At 35.9% G+C, this 23,514-nt stretch overlaps 1 protein-coding gene across 1 annotated transcript in view; it reads left to right on the top strand.

Annotated features, from left to right (window-relative positions):
• CCDC178 (coiled-coil domain containing 178) overlaps nt 1-23,514 on the top strand; it is a 168,946-nt gene that overhangs the window by 99,237 nt on the left and 46,195 nt on the right. The window contains 1 exon segment of the mRNA XM_061994597.1: nt 10,696-10,845. Coding sequence (XP_061850581.1) covers nt 10,696-10,845 — 150 coding nt within the window.

Raw genomic sequence — 23,514 nt, 5'->3', positions numbered from 1 at the left:
CAAGATTTTAATATGATAGGGAGAGCCTGAGGTGCAAACACAGTTTTACAATATTACATTGACAACTGAACTGTGCTCTTATTGATCTACTATACCTAGAATACAGACCTGTTCTTACTGAATAATTGATGTTTTGGTATTCTAGTCTATTATAGTCATAATATATTCTATGGTTAAAATTTAACTTCCTTAATATTTAAGGGTGCAAGATACTTCTGAGATTTTTATTGAGAAAGTTGATAGATTTGACACAAAATTAATTACTTTTAAAACTGTCCATTAAAAAAAATTAGGTTTTGTACAATTTTTCATTATTTGTTTAGTGTGTTCAGTGAAGATTTTCTAAACTGTATTTTTTTAAATTTTAAACCAGTTTATGCTAATTGGAGAGGAGTGAAGATGCATTCTGTTATTTAAAAAAATCTGGAATAAAAATAAGGTACAGAGAATGTGATTTTTCCTACTCCCTCTTGAAATTAAAGTAAGGCTTTCTTCATTGGAAACAATAAGAAAATTTTTAAAGAAAAATTATTTCTTATTAGTATTTCGTTAAATCCTTTAAAAGATAAAATTAATCTTCTTAATTATATCAATATTTTCTATAGAAAAAAACAATGTAAATAGGTCAACAGTTCTCCAACATCAGTTACTGTGTTCCAGAATTCCATGAGAAGTGTTTATTAGGATGAAATCTAATACAGGAGATCCTAGGAGAATTTCATAAAAAAAAAAATCTAGAAACTGAATTTTTGCTATGAATGTTTGAAGGGACATTACTTTGAAAGTATAATGGTCAAAAAAAATTTCAGCCAAGAAGACCACTGGGTGTCAGTCATGTGCATTTTCACTACAGCAAAGTTCACAGAAGCCAAATGGCTTGTCAGTGGACCAAAGGGCATAACCAAGAGTAGACAAAATATGTTTCTACAAAATTTCATTTAGAACATTACCATAGAACAAAGTATCAATGTTGATTTTGATCAAGAGATTAGTTAGTGGCATTTTTCAAATAATTAAAAAAATGTCTGGGTGCAAGGTTTGAAAGCTGATCTCTTTAACTGTGGGGAAAATAAAATGGATTAACTTGCACAGCCAATATTGAATCCTAATATTTTTATGGTTGACTACAGTATTTAAAAAAATATAGAAAGAACATTTGCATTAGAATCTGAATAAAGGGGCTTATTATTTATTTGCTTAATCTACTCTGCATAGTGCCATTAATGTAAAAAAAATAGTTTTTGTAATGACAAAAAGAAAGCGTGTATCTAATGACCTTACTGTGAGTAATTAGCCTTTTCCTCTAATGATGCAGAATTGTCCATCCCTAAAAATATAAGAAAAAGGACAACCTTTATATTTCTTTAACTGATCATAATTAAATAAATAAATGGACATTCCCATGCAGTTTCATCTTTTATGGAACAGCACTGCAAGTAAAGTTCTCTTTCATAATATGCTCTAAAAATATTGACAGGTATATATAATCAAACCGTGATGATACAGAAGAAAAATTAATGATGCAATAGTAGGAAAATAAGTTTGTGTTTAGCAGTCTAAAACTATGTTGTGCAGAATCCAATAATGAAATTGTAAACTTTTTTTTCTTTTGAGACAAAGCATGTAACTTTAGATATGGAGGAGGATGTAAGACTGGAGAAGTTCTGAATTCTATATAATTTCAAAAAGTTTTTCATAGTTATATGAACTTTAAGCTGAGTTTTGATACTGAATTGCATTCCATTATATCTGGAGATTGACTTTATTCCAAACAAGTAGTTTTAACTTTTCCTGAACTAAAAAATTCTTTTGTGGAAAAGTCTTCAACAATGAACCTAAATTCAGAGTTAAAGTTTCAGAGTATAGCACACACTTTCAAGGAACATTTTTATATGTCCTGTTTCCACACTATTCTCAATAAATTCAAATTTGAGGTTTAAAGCAAATGTGTTTTGTTTTTTTGTTTTTAAAAAGGAAGCATCTGTTGAGATACAGTGATATAGAATTTGTTTTATGTCTTTTCTGATCTTTGAATGATTGTTGTTTTCTTCTACTAGTGTTCAGAGCCAATGGATCTGATGAGATCCTCTTCAATCAATTCCTGATATACTGACACTCTATATCGTAATAGATGTTTAAAATGAACTTGTAATAAAATCTCTTTAAAGTTACAGTTTTCCACAGTTAGGATCAAATCCAAGATGTGTCTTCTCTTTCTTTTTGTTTAACAGTCTGTCATTCATGTTTTCTGCAACAGCAGTGTTACTTATTCATTTTTTTTGGTTTTGAACATTCAATTTTGTTCTCTTTGCTTTTAATACTTCTTTTATTTTTCGTTTTTGTGGAGTCACTAATTTACTCTTATGCTTCCCGATACCACTGATGGAGTCAGTGATCCCTAATGCCTGAAGGTTTCATACTTGTACTTCCAGTTCAGTGCTTTGATACCAATCTCTTTCCATGATATCAAGAAAGAAAAGGACTGTGACTTGACATATCTAAAGTTAGACTTAGGAACTTTCCAGTGTCTTGCCTGTCCCTAAAGTTTGCCTATACAAAAAGTATATATGCTTGACATGTATAAGCAATGCAAAATTCTGGTTTTCCAATGTGAAAACAGGAAATATCCAACCACTTTCTAATGATCTTGAATGCTGCTTTTTTTCCGTTTGAACATTTGTGATCATGACTGAGAACAAAAATGCAATAGAGACAAAATTGTATCTGTAGACAGAGCTCTCCCATCCTTGATTTTTTAAGGAAGAAAAACTGTATTTGTCTTTTATCTGTAATAAAATTAAATTGTCAAGCAGCACTATTAAAGTACATTTCTATTCAACAGGACAGGGACAAACATTTCAAACTTTTGAAAGACATGAGAGAGATATTTAAGTCTCTAGGTTCTGAAAGCCAACTTCTTCTTCCAGCTTAAAACTTCTTTAAATGTAACTATTGACATGACCCAGCAATGTGCCCTTGTGGCCAGGAAGACCAGTGGCATCCGGAGGTGTATTAGAAGGGCTGTGGGCACAAGGTTGAGAGAGGTTCTCCTCTCTACTCTGCCCTCCTGAGACTGCATCTGGAGCTGTCCAGTTCTGAGCCCCTCAGTTCAACAAGGACAGGGAGATGCTGGAGATAGTCCAGCGAAAGGCCACCAAGATGATGAAGTGAGTGGAGCAACTCCCTTACGATGAAAGGCTGAGGGAGCTGGGGTTCTTCAGCTTGAAGAAGAGGAGGCCGAGGGGTGGTCTCATTAATGTTTACAAATATATAAAGGATGTGTGTCAGGAGGATGAAGCCAGGTTCTTCTCAATGATGTCCAATGATAGGACAAATGTCAACAGCTGCAAGCTGGAACATAAGAGGTTCCAAAGAAACATAAGGAAAAGTTTCTTCACTCTGAGAGTGATGGAGCACTGAAACAGGCTGCCCAGATGGATTGTGGAGTCTCCTCTGGAGATATTTAAAGTCCACCTGGACAAGTTCCTGTGTGACCTACTCTAGGTGGTCCTGCTCTAGCAAGGGGGTTGGACTAGATGAACTTTTGAGGTCCCTTCCATCCCTTGAGATTCTGTGATTTTGTGATTTGATACTAGAGCATATGCAAATATCTCCAGAGTTTCACTGAAACCATTAGAAGAAGAATGCCAGCCTCTTCTTGACTTTTAAAGGCATTGAACTCCACAAAACAAAGCTTTCCTCCCTGTAATCAGGATTTCTTGACTGTAGATAAAAACAGAACTAAAAATGCTTAGTCAGTTGTGAGGTCTGTTCAAATCTTTCTTTAATGGTAATCAATTTAATGTACTGCTGTTTAGCCAGAGTCATTTGTGGTTCATTTACTGATGTTTTGATCACAGTTTGATGCTTCAAAATTCTTACAGTTATAGCAGGTCATCATAAAGTAGATGTAAGATTTCTTTGCTTTACAATCTGGAGGTAAACACCTTCATGGGAAAGAGCCCAAATAGGTAAATACATTTTTATTTCACATCTAAAAAATCAGTGTCACTACATACCGTGTAGAATTGTTTCCTGGGCTTGCAGTTAGTCTCTTTTTTACTAGTTCAGTCCTTTAGACTGGTAAAACTGTTGATTTTGCCAAGGTTTCTACCTTTACTTCATTTCCAAGACCTTAAAGAAGGGATAAACTTAAATATTTCTAGTACTTAAAATTTTTGCATCCCTTTTTTGTTCAAGTCCTCTACAACAATATATTCAATGGATAAAGGGAACAGGGTCTCTTTTTAGTGTCAGTTTAATTTTATTCATGTACCAAAAAGAACTTTGGAGAGCTCAAGAATGTTCCATGAGTAAATAAGAGTGCATATGAAAAAAAGAAAAATATCTTTTAGCTTTGGCTGATATGAAGAATTGTAACTCTAAAAGTATTAGATACTTTTTTTTTTTTTTACATATGTGTAATATTAAAGCAGACAGAACTTTACTTATATTTCCTGATATTATTTTAGTGACATTATTTTCATTTTTATTTTAGCATAGATTCATAGAATGGTAGGGGTTGGAAGGGACCTTTAGAGATCATCTAGTCCAACCCCCCTGCAGAAGCAGGGTCGCCTAGATCATGTCTCATAGGAACATGTCCAGGAAGGTCTTGAAGACCTTCAAGGAAGGAGACTCCACAACCCCTCTGGGCAGCCTGTTCCACTGCTCCGTCACCCTCACAGTGAAATAGTTTTTTCTTATGTTTAAGTGGAACTTTTTGTGTTTTGTGAGAAGCCCAGAACTGGACACAGGACTCCAGATGAGGCCTCACCAGGGCACAGTAGAGAGGGAGAAGAACCTCCCTTGACCTACTGGCCACACTCTTCTTGATGCACCCGAGGATGCCATTGGCCTTCTTGGCCACGAGGGCACATTGCTGGCTCATGGTTAGTTTATTATCAATCAGGACTCCCAGGTCTCTCTCTGCAGAGCTGCTCTCCAGCAGTGCGACCCCCAGCCTGTACTGGTGCATGGCGTTGTTTCTTCCCAGATGCAGGACTCTGCACTTGTCCTGTTGAACCTCATGAGGTTCCTCTCTGCCCAACTCTCCAGCCGGTCGAGATCCCACTGAATGGCAGCACAGCCTTCTGGGGAACCAGCCAGTCCTCCCAGTTTGGTGTCAGCAGGGAACTTGCTGCGGGTACACTCTGTCCCCTCATCCAGGTCGTTGATGAAGATGTTGAACAAGGCTGGCCCCAGAACCGATCCCTGTGGAACTCCACTGGCCACAGGCCTCCAACTCGATTCTGTGCCATTGATCACCACCCTCTGGGCTCTGTCATTCATGCAGCTCTCGATCCACCTCACTGTCCACTCATCCAAGCCACATTGCCTGAACTTTCTGATGAGGATGTGATAGGACACAGTGTCAAAAGCCTTGCTGAAGTCAAGGTAGATGACATCCGCTGCTCTCCCCTCATCTAGCCAGCCAGTTATGCACTCATAGAAGGCTATCAGGTTGGTCAAGAAGGATTTCCCCTTGGTGAAACCATGTTGACTCCCCTTGATGATCATCTTATCCTTCATATGTTCAGTGATAGCATTCAGGATTCAGCATCTAATGTTTGTATAATTTGCCATCCACAGAAATTTTCTCCCAAACATTGAAGACATATCTGGTTTTATTTCCCACATTAATTATTCACTTGAGTCCTTATAAGAATTAAACTTGTTTTTTTCAAAACTGGTGGAACTGTCATTGCAGTGCTGTCTTATCAATGAAAGGCTACTTGTAGTTACTGTTACATTAGTTTGCTGATAAGAAAAATGCAATCAGTCAGAAAACATTTTATTTTGTATTCCTACTGAAAGAATAATTAATTTGTTCCAAATGGTCTCTATTATTCAAAAATAGGATCTCTAACTTCCCTCTGCCAGCCTGGGTATATATACTTAAGCATACATTTTGTAAAATTATTCAAAAACATAAAAAAGCAAAAATTAATGCTATGTATGTAAAAAGATATGTTCTTTCAGCTAAAGAGTTAGTTTCAGTAATTACGGGTCATGTGGGTTTTTTATTTTGCCTCTAGGTATAGAGGAAGACCCGTTTAAGCTCAAAGACCATCAAAATCTGTAGTAGATCAGTATATAATACCATCAGTATAAATCCCCTGACTCCTGTTAGGACTTGTTCAGACAGGGCTCAGCTTTTTCTACTGTGTATTGTAAAAGGGTTGCAGTTCTAGAGATTTACCAAATAGTTATGTAATCCTTGATGCATAAATTACCAACCGTCAAATGCTGGTGGCAGCATCAACAGAAAGTCCCAAGTAAGGAAAGTGAATCAGTGATTATATCAGCTCAAATTATGTTTTAGCTTCTGTGACTTATTTACTAATAAGCATTGGTTGCATTAGTTGATCCTCAGGGGAAAAATCCTCACTACCTCATGCTTGCTTTACACTAATGTTCTTTTCCAAACTGGGAACTTGTCATCTGTATTAAAATGGCTTTGTGACACTTGGTATCACCTTGCTCTTTATGCCCTGGGAAGGGACAAATGATATGTAACAGACACCAGTGGAAAAAAGTTGCTCTGGAGAAGCTCTATGAAGCGTGAGGGGCAGATGTACATGAACATAGTAATTTTAAAATAAGTTATTTCTTATTTTGCTCTTCATGTTACAACTAGGATACTTTATGCCTACAAAAGAAGCAGTCATTTCTCCCTGGGGGACCAATTTAATTCCTCACAACATCAAGTTTAAGTGGTATAACCAATTAATATAGATCCTTTAATAATTAGTTTATTGTGCTGATGCACCAGATTGTCTAAATCAATTGTTCTTATCTTTCAAATAAAACACTGCTGTCAGAGTGACCGTTTGAAATTATGATTGACCCTGTAAATCACAGGGATTTATATCATGTTTATTATTAAGTGCACAAAATCATTGATCTTAAGTATTGTCTCTACAATTCTTTACAAACTTTTGTCACAAAAACATGGAACCGTAAAATAATTCTTGAATCCCTTGCTACATAAAGTGATTGGTATAAGAGGACATAAAAGGATGGAGAAATACAAAACACATTTTCTCTGTGCTGTAGACACAAAGTGTGTCAGTGATAGTCACAGCTAGGCTAGTGGTTATCTCTCTTTGTAGCCTAAAAATGAAATTTAGTTGTTACAAGAAGTTCTGCATGGCCTGGGGTACTGGACTGATAATTCATTGTTGTGTTGCATGACTTCACATCTGCTTTCCTACTGCCTAGTTCAGCATCTGTTGTGTTAACAATTTCTTGATAGTTTTGAGGAGAGCTTTTGATGTTTTTGTTTGTTTCTTGCATCCACATATTTTGTTTCTCTCAGTATGATTTTGTATTATAGCAGATGGGAACAGCACCTCAAATTTGTTCAGCAAACACACAAAAAAGTGTTACTGTTCCAAGAAAACACTTCCTAAGCAGCTGTGCTGAATAAGCAACCATAAAGACAAAAATATGTGTCAAATCAGGTTAAAATTTCCTGTAGCCTGATATTCCACCTCTGATATGAGATGTCTAGGTAAAGAGTAACAATAGAGCAAGCCTGTTGTAATACTTGCCCAGAATAACCATCAGTCTTCATGATCTCTTGATTTTGTGTTTTACTGAGAAAAAGAATAAGCACATGAATTGTGGTGCTTTTTATCTGTTCACAAGTCCACAAATTCAGAAATTCAAGTGCCAGAGATAAATGTCAGGATGGTCTACTTAAATATATTACAAGCAGACTCATATTCATGTTCTGATTGAATAGGAGAAAGAAGCATAGATTATATTGTGGTAAGCCAAATTTAGTGACAGTTCGACCAGTCTTCTCTTTCATAAAGATAGAGTGCTCTTAAAGACTTTTTTTTTTACCTACATTCTGAGAAATCCTCTGTAGAAACATCAATGAGTGACAGTCAGGTACTTAAAGCATGTAGGCTCTTTAGTTTCTGAACCTTAGCTCATCTTTCAGAGGAGTGAATTAGAGAAGAACCATTTCACTTATCATTTCACTTATCTGTCTCAGCTGACATAAGCTATGCAATGAACCAATTTTTAGGACTAGGCAACTAGTTTAACTAGCAATTGAGTCATATAAAATCTGGAGAACACTATTGTCTTTGATATTATGTTCTTTGTCAAAATGTCTGGACCATTTTAAGTTATACAAAATAGTGGAGCATCACTTGTTTTGTAGTCAGGTATCTTTGTGAAAATTACTGTATTGATGTTCATATTCTACAAGCAAACTTTTCTGTCAATTTCCTATATTCTGTCCATATGTAAAAGTGTTACAATGCTGAAAACATTACTTGTTTTTAGATGTTGAATTTTAGCTTATTAACATCAAGCATTTTATGTTTGTTAGGGAAGGCATCAGCCTGAAAAACAGGTTTTGCCTCTACACAAAGATTAATAAAGGAGATAATCACAACTTCTTCACTGAATTCTACATCTTTTTGTCATATTGAGTAATAAAATGTGTTTTGAATAATAAAAATGTGTTGAAAGACACATAGCATTTTTTATATTTTAGTGATGTAGAGAGTGACAGTTTGGTACAAGAAAAATTTTTAGATTTAGTTGCATAACCATGTCCAGTTTCTGGCCACAGTTTTCAGAATGGATATATCTTGATTAAGACATTGCATAGAAAAAGGTGTAAAATCATTGTTAATATGCTAAAAGTCTCAAAATTCCAGTAGCTCTAAGGGGTGGCTAGGAACCTGTTCCAGCATGCTGCTCTTTCCCTCAGATAGGTTTGTCATTAAAAGGTGAGACACTAAATTACCCGCTTGGGAATAGATTCCAGAAACATATGGATCCTTCCACATTGTGTACTGTGGCCTCAGAACTTGGACTTTATTAGCCCTCTAATTCACAAGGAGCTTTTTTGAGAGACATGGGAGATACTAAACTCAAGGTTTGAGTTTTACCAAAGTTCCAGAGCCCTCCTGGGTTCTGGGAAAATTTGTATCCATAAAATGTTCTGTGTATTTATGTTACCCTTGTGTTACAGCTTAGCTAGCAAGCAACAGGGTCTGATTCTTTTAGGATTCACATATAAATGGTGACATGAACCTGGAAAATTTAATCTAAATTCCTCTGTGCTCAAAATCTATTATTTTCTGCCTCAGACATGCATCTTTTGACTTAAGCAGTATTCCGCTGAAGAGAAGAACAGCAGAGAGGAAACAGAGCAACGTGATATTCTCTCAAAAATAAAACAAAAACTATTTACAGTTGCTTTCTTTGGATTTTAGTGAGGCAACTACTAGAACAGGTGGTTGCCTCCACCTTCTAGTGGTAACATTTCACTCTCAGTTTCAGGCTGTCAAGCCAAAGGGCTGCCATCACTCCTGTTGTATGGACAGACTCCAACCAGGGAGCAGGTGATGATGACATTTGCTCAGTCTGCACTAGCCACTCTTCTAGCTCTGCTTTCCTGCTGGGATACACATCATTCTGCACATGGGACTACCTGTAGTCCTCTTGAAGAAGTGGACTCTCAAGCAGATTCTTCTGCCTATAAAAGCTTTTAAATTATAACTTCTGTATTGGAGGGCTCTAGAATATTGCCTTAGTTTAGAGTAGCCACTCATCAGATGGATGTTTAGGCTTAATTAGTTCTCACGGGCTTCTTCAGACACTCATAGTTGGAAACTTTCCTCCACTCCACTTTATAATGCACATAAGTTTTTAACAGCAATACCTCTCAAATACAGCTGGCAACAACATACATAAATTTAGTAAGTTTCAGGCTTGTTTATTCAGGATTTTTATGCATCTCTTCTCTGTATTGGGTAGCACTGTCATCACTAGCCATGATGTTTTAAATGTATTTTAAATAACTAACTGCATTTGAAGAAATATTTTGAAATGTGAAAATTTGCTATTCTGTTTTATAGTTATGAAATTATCAGAAATTCTGGATGTTTAAAGCTTCTGAAATTTTTATATTCAACTAATTCTATTGGTAAAATTCTACCTGGGCTCCCCTTCCTCTTTTTAGGGGAAAAATAATGAAAACTAAAAGAGAATTTCTAGTAAAAAATAAACTTTAAAATAAATTAAATCACATTATGTCTTTGTAACCTAGATAAAATACCTTAGAAAGTCATGCCTTATGATCACAGGAAGTTCAGTCAAAACCAGATTTAAAGAAATGGAAATTTTTCTTATTAGAGAAGCGTATATTCCAAACACCTTCAACTTCATTTAGTAGCAAACTATGAGTCAGATGTTACATTAGTCTTTAAAATCAAGTTAATCAAATTCAAAACATTAAAATTACTAAGCAAACACATATGTATTGCATTATGTAATTTACTGGTAAATTGGAAAATAAGCATTTTGAAAAGTAAACTATGTGAAGATGTATTCTCTGACAATTAAGATTTTCTATGCAGAAAGGTTTTATGTAGTAAAGATAGAGGATGTGTTCTTTTTATTAGGTTTTACTGTAACCACAACATTTTCTGTACAAATCATTTATTACTAACATTTACTTTACTATAAGTATATTCAGCAAAATCCTAAACACTTGAAAGTAATTTGCAGTTTTTGCATTTGTTTCCCTGGGACCATAATCTTGTCATCTCTGTCTTCATAAGTAAATGAGTCAGGGAAATGATGGAAATGACCTATGTGTTTTTTTTTTTTTTTTTAGAAAGATATTTTGAAGTAAATGTAATTAATTACTACTCTTTTTAGGCTGCTCTGGAGCAAATCATAAAAGAAAATCTGTGGTTAGCTCAAGAATATGAAATCTTTCAGAACTACTTCTTAAACAACAAAGAAGAACTCACAAAACTCTATGACAATAGAATCAGGTTGGAAGTTGCTATTAGAGATCATCAGCAGGTAAAGTGCTAATATCACTCATTCAGTTCATTTATCTCTTCTCTAAAATTCATTAGATTAATGCAACTACTTAATAGAATATTGCTAGTAATATCTATCATCTGTATTCTTATTTTCTTCTTGGTTATTTTACATTTTTCATATTTTTGGGTTTTTGGTCACTTGCTGGTTTTTTTATTATTTTTACAGAGCAGTTAATTTAAGGCATTTTTAATTTCTTTTTTTTATTTACTTAATGGTGCTGTGGAACCTGGTTCAGGTTGATGTTGTAACACTTTCTTGTGGAAGTGTAATGCTAATTCACATAAAAAGTCTTCTATTTGTGTTCATATATAGCTCTCAAAGTACAAAGTTATTACTTGTTTCCTTTTCATGTCTATATTTCTGAAAATTAATATGCATTGAATTCATCATGCTCACAGACCTAAAGTTTGCATGAACAATTTCAGGTAAGAATATTTGTTAACTTGCGTCATTTATGCAGTCCTCATATATTGATGTTTTTAGCCCATTTTCTAGAATTACAGTGTAGAACTCTTCAAATAAATAAATTAGATGTGATGTTCAGATTATTTTCTAGTATTTTATTCTTATCAATTCTTTTTATGTCTTATACTCATATCTTCATCCATTATGAGTTCCTCATATATCACCTCAGGTACTCTCTAATTTTAAAATTCAGTGTATTCAGCTTCTTCCTAGCAAATATAAATAAGGAAATATCTTCAAAAATATTATTGTTAACTACATAGCTCTTCTATATTTCAAAAAGAAAACTGTTTTAAAGTCATATATTCTTAGAGATAACCGTATTTGTAGAACAAGTTGGAGATTTAAAACATAAAAAGTAGGAGAAATTACTGTCTGTCTTTCTACACCAAGTGAGTGTCAATTACATTCTGTTGATATGATAGCAGAAGCAATGTGATAAGTATTGAAGTGTTTTCTTAACAGGACTGGATTATAAAAGGAATTTAGAGTATTTTTTTTCTGAATGCAGAACTAGGGCATATCTCTTCAAGCTTCTACAGCAAAATGTATCTATGTCAGGTTCTCATCTGTACCTTTTATTTCTCTGGATGTCAGAATGCTTTTCTTCTACATTCTTAGAATTTATTAGTTCCTGGTAATATTTGTGAAACAGATTTTCCACTCAACAGTTTGCCTCTTCTGGACATAGCAAGATGATATTAGCATTCATCTCAATGATATAGTCTGGAAGCAAAGAAAATTGCAAATGAGTTGGCATATATTATTGCTTTTTCAATCTCAATTTGAATACAATAAAAAACCATAGTAAAATATAGCAAAATAGCAATGCAATACCAACAGGATCTAGTTTCAACAACAGTGCTATATAATAATTTGTTTTGCTTTTTAAAATATCATTTATGAAGAAAATAGTTATGAGTATGTTGCTGTTCTATAGAAGCTTATAATCAGCATTGCAATACATGTACATAGTTTGTGGTAGAAATTAGTGATGGCAATGTTTAGAATTTTGGACAGTCCTCTGTGCTGTTCAGCAGCAGTACGTGTATGAAGTAAAGAAGCTTCATTCACAATATTAATTTGAGAATTACAGAGACAACTTAATCTAATTTCCTTTTTGATAGCTCTTCATTTTGTGAAATGAATAACTAGTCCAACTATTAAAATCTTTCTATCACTGTCACAGAAAGAATTTAGGAATTATGACAAAAGAAAACAATGTGTTGATTACACACAACTCCTATAAAAACAAGCTATATTTTCTTTTTACATTTTTGCTGATAAGCAAATTACAACTGCAACAGAAAATCTATTCCGGAGGAGTGTCAAAGTAATGATTTTTCTAGATGCTGTGCTATATATATGCGTTGATGACATGAACATACAAGAAGAAAATGTGTTTATCCTTCACTAAATCCGGAGAACTTTCTTCCCTCTATATTTAATTACTCATATTTGAAAGCCAAGTTTTTACAAATTCTAATGTAAAAAACAAATTGGTTTGGTTTTTCCATATTTTAACCTGGATATAGTATGTTCTCTAACTAACGAAGTAGATTTGCCTTGAGCTCTTATTCTTTGTTCAGACCCAAAAGAGGATCTTCTTGATTATGGGTGAAATAATAGTTATGAAGTATTTTGTTACGACTTTGTAAGCTTCTTCACACTTAATAATGTGCACTCATTGAGTGTGGGGGATACACGTTGCGGAATAGAGATTTTCTGCACATAAAAACTGTAGTGCCTTCATCTGCATGAGGAATGCAAAGGCATTCTTGGGAGGATATGAGTGTTTTCTTCTTACTGATACAAATATGAAGTGGATGAGAAGAGGATTTCCTCTCCCACTGATATTTGTAGATGTTGGTGACTTTTCTTCTTGGTGACATTTGGATTTGTGTTTTGAAAAACAAGCCAGCTAAACTCAAAGTGGGATATTAACCTGAGTATATGTGAAAACTAAGTTCCTAAATGCAGATATTTCAAAAGTTCTAAGCCATCATTATGTTCCTTTGACTTAGTATTATTTTTTAAATAATATTCAAGCATTAAAAGTTTTTAAACTGTATTCTTATTCTGTGCCAAGTGCTTTAAAATCTGCTAATGTTCATTTGTAATTCTATCTCTAGACAGTATTTTGTAGAGATTTCAGGTGACTGTAGAAATCATATAGCTATATGACTTGGAGATATTATTATATATATAATCACTACAATAAGACATTTAATTTTATCCTAATGTTTCATTTGATCAAATATCAGTGCAATCAAATATCACTTTGTACAAGACAGGTATTTTCCTATAGTTCTTTATGTTGAGATACTCCTATTCTGAATTTGTTTTTTCTCAATGGTTTACTCTCTTTGAAAAAAAAATACTTCTCTCCACTAAGACATCCTTTAATTTGTTTTTTCTTATGCATGTCTTCCACTGATGAATGGCACGTCTGTCACATTGAATATGCTAGCTTCATTATAACACGAATCACATGTTTCCATTTTCTCTAGATGGCATTGGAATAAACTGTGGTGGATCTTGACATTGTCTTAAACAAATTTGCTTTAGTACCTCAGATTTTCCCTGAACATTTCCTTTTGAGTGTAGTTAGGGATTTTTTTTATAATGTTGATAGATTATTAGTTTTTACATGTGTATTTTGTTGCGGCAAAATCTTGTGAGTAAAAGATTTATAGTTTGCTCTTTATGTGGTAGACTTTCAGTAACAAAATCTTGTCTATTACAGCTTCTGCCCTGCAAATTTGTAAGAGAAGTTTCTTCTGGAAATCTTAGTGGGATAGCTTATTAGCACCAGGAATACAATTATTCTTTAAAACCAAATCTCATTTATTTATCATATCTTTATTTTTGTGTTGAACAATCTTAGAATATCTATTCCCTTAGCAGAATTTTGTTTTTCCAATGTTTTGTGCAAACACATCAATGGTTGTACTGTAGGCATTGGCATTTGTTCTCATAATGAAATGTCTACAGTTGATTCCCCAATATAGAGGTACAAGATGTCATTGTATGTTAAGAACTTAAATACTTGATTCAGTCCATAAAACTGCAAGTGGCATAGTCTTACAAAACTGATACTTGTTTTTGTTCACATAAATTTTTATTTTAAAATAGTCTCCATGCAAATTATAGTTGCTTTAAAATGTAAGTTAAATATTCATTCTCATGTTCATGATCTGCGATCTTCATGTAGCTATATTATAGGAGTTTGGGGTGAGGAAGCCTATTGATTTCTGTTTCTCTTTTTTCACTTTCTGGATAACTGACATATCATTGCAGTAAAACATATGTAGGGTCAATTCATGCTGAATAGTTATTAGAAACCATGATAACAAAAGACATTACCCTGCAGTTCAGTTTTGACAGTAAAATTTCTGCAACATTATCACAAATCCTCATGCATTAGTGCAATGATCCTTACTATAGTTTCATATTAGAATCAAAATACTGCTGTAGCATGCTTGAAACAAAAAGTCATGCAAGTCAAGTGAAGTTCTTTTATGCTTTTATAGATAACACATTTTCATGTCTTTCTCATGCATGTATCTGACGCGGAGCCTTTTTGGATATTTCTACCCTTAGTATATTACACATCTCAGGTGTAACTTCTTAAAAAATAATGTCCCTATTGCTTAGAAAGAATAAATGGAATATAAAGTAAATCTGATTATGTTCTGGGAAAAAATAGTAGTAGACACTTTTTCATGTTTTGAATTGCTATGTATCAGTAATCTCAATTAGAGATGAAAGATCAAACAAACTTTTGCGAACTGTTTTATTCCACTAGCAGATTTTTACCTTAAATCATAATTTTTTTAAAAAATATTTTCTAATAGATTCTATCTTTTGTGAAAAAGAATAGTTGTTTTCTTTTTTTTCCCTCCACATCTGTATGCTTCTTCCAGACTCTTCTCAGCATAGGATGAACAGAACAGGAAAAGACAGACCAGTGTAGCACTTTACTAATGAAAGTAGAAAGAGATGGACATTGTTAACACTTCTACTAGACAATTCTTTCTAGCACATACATAAACATTGATATGGCTGTATGCACAAATTGTGGGAACGACCTGGTATGAGGCTGTTCCGTCCTTAGTCAGCTGGTGGGTATAATCATCTGTCTTGTTTCATGTATCCACAAAAATAATGTTTAAGTAGGAGAGAGAGCTTTGGGCAGTGTTACAACTCACTTGCCTTAGGAAGTAAACTTTGCCTTCATCATATTTTCTGAGATATTTGTACTAAGAAATCCACATATAGGTGCTGACTTTGCCCCTAATACAATGCTGATTTGTTCTGTAACACTTTACAGAGATTTTAAGATTATTATAAGTTACAAATTTATTCAATTAAAAAAGGCAGAATCAACAGGCAGAATAGCTTCTATTACTAAATTCAACTCCTTCTTTTGTTTTCTTTTTAAGATTTTACTTTCTTTCTCTTACTTACACATAAAGTAGACAGGCTGAAGAGTTACAGAGGTAGTAAACAACTTCCTGAGGAAAAGTTCAAATGTTAAAAGATATCCATATCTTATTTTATCTACTTTGAATGTTCATTTTTAACCACATGGATTGATAGTTTGAGATTTACATTCTTATTAGCTACATAAATCCATGGTCGTTCAAATTTACTTCAAACTTATATTAAGACCATTATTAAGGTCACAGAATTATAGCTTAATCTTGCAAATACTTTATGAAAATATTTGGTGTCAAAATAGCTTGATTCAGCATTTAATAACTGACTAAAAAAACCACTCAACTTTCAGAAAACAACCAACAAAATGCTCTAAATTAATAAAAATCATACTTTTCCCTTCCTTTTTAGCTCATAAACTAAGTTATTAGAATCTTTCAGGGTTATAAAGCACACCTACACTGTAACTCATCCCAAATGCCTTACTAGGGGTACTTATGTTAAAGTCTTATTAGGCCTACATTTTCCATGCTTGTATGCTTGAAAAACAAAAAAATTCTTAATAGTTTAACATACAAGATTAATGCTCCTTGTTATGCAAACTGTTAATCTATAAACTGGTAGAAACTTTGTATTGCACCATCTTAAATCTTTCTGCTCAGAAAGTATTAAAATATCATAAATCAGCAAGAATGATCTCAGCTAGAATTAGCTGGGGAAAAAAAATGACAAAACAGTTCTCAACTGATAGTGTTGAGTGTCTGTGTGCATTTATGAGTACTCTGGACCAGTCGTGTAAAGATATGACTCCAGGACCCCTACTAGAACCAGGGCTTTACTATCTGTAGCCCATAAAGCCAAGGCAACCAGCTTACAGTTGGGTAGCTCCCAGCAACACTGGTCAGAGTGCAGGAGATTGGGGCAGACATAGTATTTTATGAGTTTGAGGACAGCAATCTGCCTGAGAGATGTAAAGATAGTTGGGAAAAACCTATGGCATACCAAGTGTCCAGCTTTCTTGAGTGACACTTTAAGTTGTCTTAGAGATGTGAAGTCAGATGTCATACCAGAGATCTCAGGGAACGTATTTCGTTATAGAAATACTCCATGTTGGTATTTCCTAGGGTGAGGGAAAAGATGTTCCAAGCATTTGATTTCACAATAAAAAATTATTTCTATTTTCTTTCAATTTGAAGGGGGAAAAAAATTTCCAACGCTATGCTGGCCAGCTCCAGCTATGCACTTTATAGTAATTATCTAATTCATTTACTAGAGGATTTCTAAAAGAAGAAATTTAAATGGAGAATTACATTCTATGTAAGCAGCCATCTCAGGGAAAGTATTATAACTGTCAGTAGTCTTTTTTTGTTCAAGTTTGTCCACACAGATAATATTCCATCTTGTGAGAAAAGTAGGTAGAATTGCCATCTCATGTGTGTGGATGGATAAGAAATGTTATGAAAAGTGACAGCACTATGGCTACCACACATGTTAGTGACTAATCTTAACTTTAAAAATGAGAAATGACTTAAATAGAAATTTGGAATGAGAAAGCAGAAACACTTTATCCTTAGAAACACAATACAGAAAGAAACTTATGTGCAGTATGAATCACATTAGGTTTCCAAATCAGTCATTTTCACAGACATGGGAAATAGCCTAATACAGATTTGGTTGAAAGCCTCATTAGCATTACGACAACAAGAATCAAGATCTTATGAAAAAGACCTATCTCAAAACAGAGCAACTAAATAGATTAGACGCTTTTGGTATATGTCATACATCAATCTGTACTGACATTCAGCGCTCCACTTCAGAGTGATACACTATCATTGTGTATCACCAACTGCAGCTCGTTTTGGGGATAGTATTGTCTCTGTTGTTCATTAAGAGCTGTTCCGCTTCACATCTGAGCATAAGAGTGAAGGACTGCCACTGACTCTGCAATAGCTCATTGTTATCAAAGGGTAACATCTTACCCCGTTAGATCTTTAACCGTCCACTATTGCAAGCATCTATGGAACTGAGAAGGGAACACACTAAGAGCAGATACAGGACAGCAGATATACAGTCTTGAACAGCAGTCTTGAATTGATTGAGATTCAAAGAAATCACTCTGCATAAGGAGAATGGCAGAATCCAGATGAATTTCCCTTGACAGTAACAAGAATCATAGAATCATAGAAAGGTAGGGGTTGGAAGGGACCTTTAGACATCATCTAGTCCAACCCACCTGCAGAAGCAGGTTCACCTAGGTCAGGTCGCTCTTGAAATGCATTGCATTAAAAAGCTGGGGGGGGGGCGGGGGGGTCACACATTAAAAAAAATATGTGGTGGGCCAGTAAATATGAGTCACAGATCTAGAAAACAAAATGGTCTGAAAGACCTGATTCTGAAGTGTCAGAAAAGCAAAGGGGAACTGGATATGCTGCAGTTGCTAGTGTGGAAACAGTTCAAGCCTGTGCTAGAGAGACTTATGCCAAAGTATCCAAGTACTAAGGTCTCCCAGGAAGAGTAAGGGTTTGAAGCAGAAGATAGTTAGGATGGGTCCACTGAAGAAAAATATAAAATTTTAAAATTTCTGTTATTAATTACTGTCAGTAAAACAATGTCTGATGGGACTGAGGGGATCTGTCTTGCTATTCTGATTCTTCTGTTGTCTTCTTGTGACAGTGAGCCAAATTCCTCTACAATTTTAGCAGGCTTTGTCACTGGCAGTTATTTACCATGCTAGGACATCGTTCCTGCTCCTTTGGGAAACTAAAAAGTAGTATGTAATAATGGTATCTCTAAGGTTAAAGTATATGGACTGCATACACTGCATACTGCATAGAAAAGATTTGGGCTTTTTTTTTGTAATCTGACTGTACTGCAAATGAATATAATAGAGCTGTGCAAGTAAGTTTTTGGTTAGAAACAAACTCCAAGAATTCTTCAAATTTGTTTCAGGCTGATCTAAAACTAAGTTTTTCAGAATTTGAGACAAAAGAAGAAACATGTTGTAGGGTAGAGAAAACAGAAGTCTAGTTTCTGAAAAATATTGGTTTGTTTGTCTTGATGAAAACCAGAAGATACTTGGAAAACAATGGATAAGTCTAGAAAAGGCATTTGATATTTTTCAGCAAGGGGAGATGGAGCTCTTCCCCACTTAAATGTCAGTAATTCAGCTGCTCAGTATCCCTCCAGGTTCAAGTATCCTGTTAATATGATTGGAAAGAAAATTCCCTTATTTCCCAAGAACACATGCCTGAATGACCATGTTACAAATTATCCTTGGCTAGACATGTCTCAGTTTTTCACTGTCTTCATAGAATCATAGAATGGTAGGAGCTGGAAGGAACCTTTAGAGATCATCTAGTCCAACCCCTCTGCAGAAGCAGGGGCACCTAGATCAAGTCACATAGGAACGTGTCCAGGTGGGTTTTGAAGACCTCCAAGGAAGGAGATTCCACAACCCCTCTGGGCAGACTGTACAAGGGCTCTGTGATGCTCATAATAAATAAAGTGGAACTTTTTGTGTTCCAGCTTCATTCCTTTACCCCTTGTCCTGTCACTAGATACAACAGAAACAATTGATCACCACCCTCTGGGTTCTGTCATTCAGCCAGCTCTCGATCCACATCACTGTCCACTCATCCAAGCCACACTGCTTGAGCTTTCTTATGAGGATGTTATGGGAGACAGTGTCAAAAGCCTTGCTGAAGTCAAGGTAGATGACATCTGCTCCTCTCCCCTCATCTAACCAGCCGGTTATGCACACATAGAAGGTTCTCAGGTTGGTCAAACAGGATTTCCCCTTGGTGAATCTGTGTTGACTCCCCCTAATAACCATTTTTTCCTTCATATGTTCAGTAATAACATTCAGGATGAGTTGTTCCATCACTTTTCCAGGGATAGAGGTGAGGCTGACCGTTCTGTAGTTTCCTGCCTTCCCTTCCTGACCTTTTTGAAGACTGGAGTGACACTGTCCTTTCTCCAGTCCTCAGGCACCTCACCTGTCCTCCATGATTGTTCAGAAATGATGGAGAGAGGCTTAGCAACCACATCGGCCAGTTCTCTCAGCACTCTCAGATGCATCCCATCAGGACCCATTGACTTATGAGCATTAAGCTTGCTCAACAAGTCTTTAACCTCCGTCTCATCCACCACGGAAAAGTCCTCTGTTGTCCAGTGTGTTGTTACACAGTACGAAAAATTAGTTTTGAAGGAGACAAAAAGGATGAAATAGTCAGTAAAATAGTCATCTAACAGTAGAACCTTGCTTTGAAAGAGATATTAGGTTATGCTAAAAGTAGTTTCATCAATGATGCTGAAGGAAGCAACCCCAGAATACTATATGTCCCAGATCTGGGCATGATACTGAAAGGTGTGACACCTTTCAAATCACTGCTTTAAATGAGACAGTGAGCATGTGAGTTTGAGTTCTTCCACTTCTTAAGGACCCTTAATTCTAGGATCATGGAATGCAGCCTCTCCATGATTTTCAGGGTTCAAGCCTTAGAGTAGCTGTAGCACATTGATTCATGCTCTCAGATAGAAATCCCTGCAGATCACTAGAGATAAATCCAGATTTTGGGATCTGTTGGAATAAATGTATCATATAAATGTCATAAAGTTATCTAGCCCTTTTTTTTAAAAAAAAAAAAAGAATATTCACTATTTCTGAAAAGAATTTGCTGATTCGAAGAGTGAGTGACTGAATGCAAAAAAGAAGGTGGGTATCACACACAGAACCACACAGAATCTTGAGGATTGGAAGGGACCTCAAAATCTCATCTAGCCCAACGTCCCTGTCAGCACAGGACCACCTAGAATAGGTCACACAGGAACTGGTCCAGGTGGATTTTGAATGTCCCCAGAGAAGGAGACTCCACAACCCACCTGGGCAGCCTGTTCCAGTGCTCCCTCACCCACACAGTGAAGAAACTTTTCCTTGTGTTTCTTTGGAACCTCTTATGTTCCAGCTTGTACCTGTTGCCTCTTATCCTATCATTGGTCATCATTGAGAAGAGCCTGGCTGCATCCTCCTGACACCTGCTCTTTATGGAATAAGGAAATATAGTATGAAAAAGCATCAGAACTGTTCTAATTTCCAGAGATAAGCTGTGTTGGTGCAGCTTTACTATCCATTTCGCAGTAACCAAACCTAATTTTGTTAGCCCTAATATGTTTTACCACTAAATCTAGTCATTCTTGACATTGATTTCCGTGCAATTTGTGTAATAGGTCAAGTAAAGTGGTGCTTATTGACTGCTGATTGTATATGTTTTTCCACCTGAGGTGTTATTGTTAATTGACACGCTCTTTCATTTTCCTGGGATAATTTGCACTCTATTTGAGTAACTGCCTCAAATTCCCTGTTTGTAAACTAGGTCTTTTTTGCAGCAACTATCAAATACAGTTTTGAAAATCAGATAAATTTCAGACACTAATTCGTTCCTTCAACAACAAAACATTAAAATAATCAGATTCAAGGTAGTTTGTCAAACATAATTTACCTTTGGTGAATATATACTGTCTGCCCTAACTAAATCATCCATTTCTAGATGTCTCGTAATCTTAGCCCATACCATTATTTCTAGTAATATTTTTGCAAAGGAATTCTGGCTAACACTAGTGGCCTGAAATTTTCTGAATAATTCTTTTTATTTTGACATACGGCAGAGTGACCTACCTCTCTTCCTGGGTGATTACAGATCTTACATTGCCAGATTCTTTAACTCAGTTCTTTGATATTATAGAATTATAGGAAAAGCCATCTAATTGTGGCCTGTTCCTTTCCCGTATGAATTTTTTTCTTGCATTTCAAAGGTTGCCTTCAGAATTTTTTTCTAATTATGAGCATGGTGATATGGATGGTACTTAACCTTTCTGATGTCAGAGATGCATGCCTAGCTTCATTCAGCCAATGAGTATAAATTGGATGAAGTAATATATCAGAAAGAAACCCAAACATAATTTCAAACAATAGCAGTCTGATTTCTGCACTGGTGAACTAGCAGATAATATAAGTTTCTTCTTGTTCTTCTATTGAGAAATCCAGTGTTGATCCCTCTGATCTCCCTTGTTTGCTTTAATTAATTCCAAGGTTCTCCAAACGGAGATACAAAGACCTCAACAAAGACTCAAAGAAAAGATTCCCTTCTGGAAATGTTATCTTGGATGTACAACTTCCTCCAGCTCCACTGAAATAATTACTACTTTTTCTCATCCACACAAGCAATGTCCTCTCCCGGTGCTTCCTGCACTCCCCTATAACTCTCGTGTTTTCCTCTACATACTGAATGGACATCCTTTCTGAGTGACTTCTAGGGATAAAGTGACACAGCCAGACATCAGACCTCTTACTATCTCTCATTCTGTGGCAGGCAGAGAAGGCAATTGTCCACAATCATTTTTAAAAGTGGGAATTGAAAACTCAAGATTACGTAGTCTAAGATAAGATCTATAGAAAGGATTATTCTGTGGCCATGAAGGTGTTGACTTCATTAAAGCAGTGTAACTTTTAAAACATGTTTTAAAACAATGTGCTTTGTCCCTGTTCTTGTCAGAATCTGGAAATGCTTGCCAGAGTCCACTCTGCAAGGGAACCACAGGGGAACCACCTTCCTGCATACTTGCATCTCATACACAGCTGCCACAAGTCTAGTGAAATCTTAGGGGAAAAGAGTGGTACCTGGCACTCTAGAAGAGGTTGTTAACACAAAGAGTAGCTTTTTTCTGTCTTTTTGCCTTAAGTGACTGTGAGTCACTTGTCATGGGTTTGTGTGGTGCCATTTCTGGTAATGGGGAAGGGGCTGTAAAGATTGCTTCTGTAAGAAGTTGCTCTAAACTTTCCCCGGCTCTGAGCCAGACCCACTTCTGGGGCTGAGCCAGTTGGATGCCTCCCCAATCACTTTTTAAGAAGAAGCCAGAAGAGGAGGGTTCTTCCAGTTCTTTCTTCTTCTTCCTTCTTCTTTTCTGGATGATGGTGGAAGGAGTTGGAGAAGAGAGAAGTGTCCATGCAGACCTCAAGGTCAGCAACGGAAGAGAGGAGATGTGCTGGAGCAGTGACTCCTCTACATCCTGTGGTGAGATGACAACTGTGCCCCTGCACCCTGTGGAGAGGAGTAGTGAAGCAGAGATTTGTTTGCAGTTTGTAGAGGACTACCCCATGCCAGGGTAGTGACTATATCTAAAGGGGGCCATGAATTTGTGGGAGGGCAGTATTGCAGCAGAAGGTGCCTGGAATGCTGCTGTGTGCAAAGCAGTACCATGCTGGAGGAGTTTGTGAAAAAAAGCTTTAGCTGTTGGGAAGGGCTCATGCCGGAGAGGTTCATTAAGGACTGTATCCTTTGGGAGGGACCCCACATTGGAGCAGGGGAAGAATGCAAGGAGTCGTCCTCCTCCTCCTCTGAAAGAAGCGGCAGAGCCCATCTGTGAGAGACTGACCACATCCCCCATTCCCTACTGCCCCAAGCCAGTGAAGATAGGAAGAGGTAGAGATATTGGGAGCAATGAACTGAGCCTGGGAAGAAGAGAGGAGTGGGGAAAGGAGATCTTACAGTGCTGGTTGTATTTTTCTCATCATCCTGCTCTGTTTTTGCTTTCTGTCCTGTTTCTAATAGGTAGTAGAATAAACTGTTCTTACTTTCCTATCTTAAGTCAAATAGTTGAGTCTGTTTTGCCTGGAACTGTAATTGGCAGTGAGCCCTCCCAGCCTTTGTCTCGATCCACAACATCCTTGATTATCCTTTCTCC

This window comes from Colius striatus, chromosome 4 (genome assembly GCF_028858725.1).
Source record: "Colius striatus isolate bColStr4 chromosome 4, bColStr4.1.hap1, whole genome shotgun sequence".
Classification (NCBI taxonomy): Eukaryota; Metazoa; Chordata; class Aves; order Coliiformes; family Coliidae; genus Colius; species Colius striatus.
The sequence above is the reverse complement of the archived record's forward strand: the minus strand, read 5'-3'. Positions and strand labels throughout refer to the sequence as shown.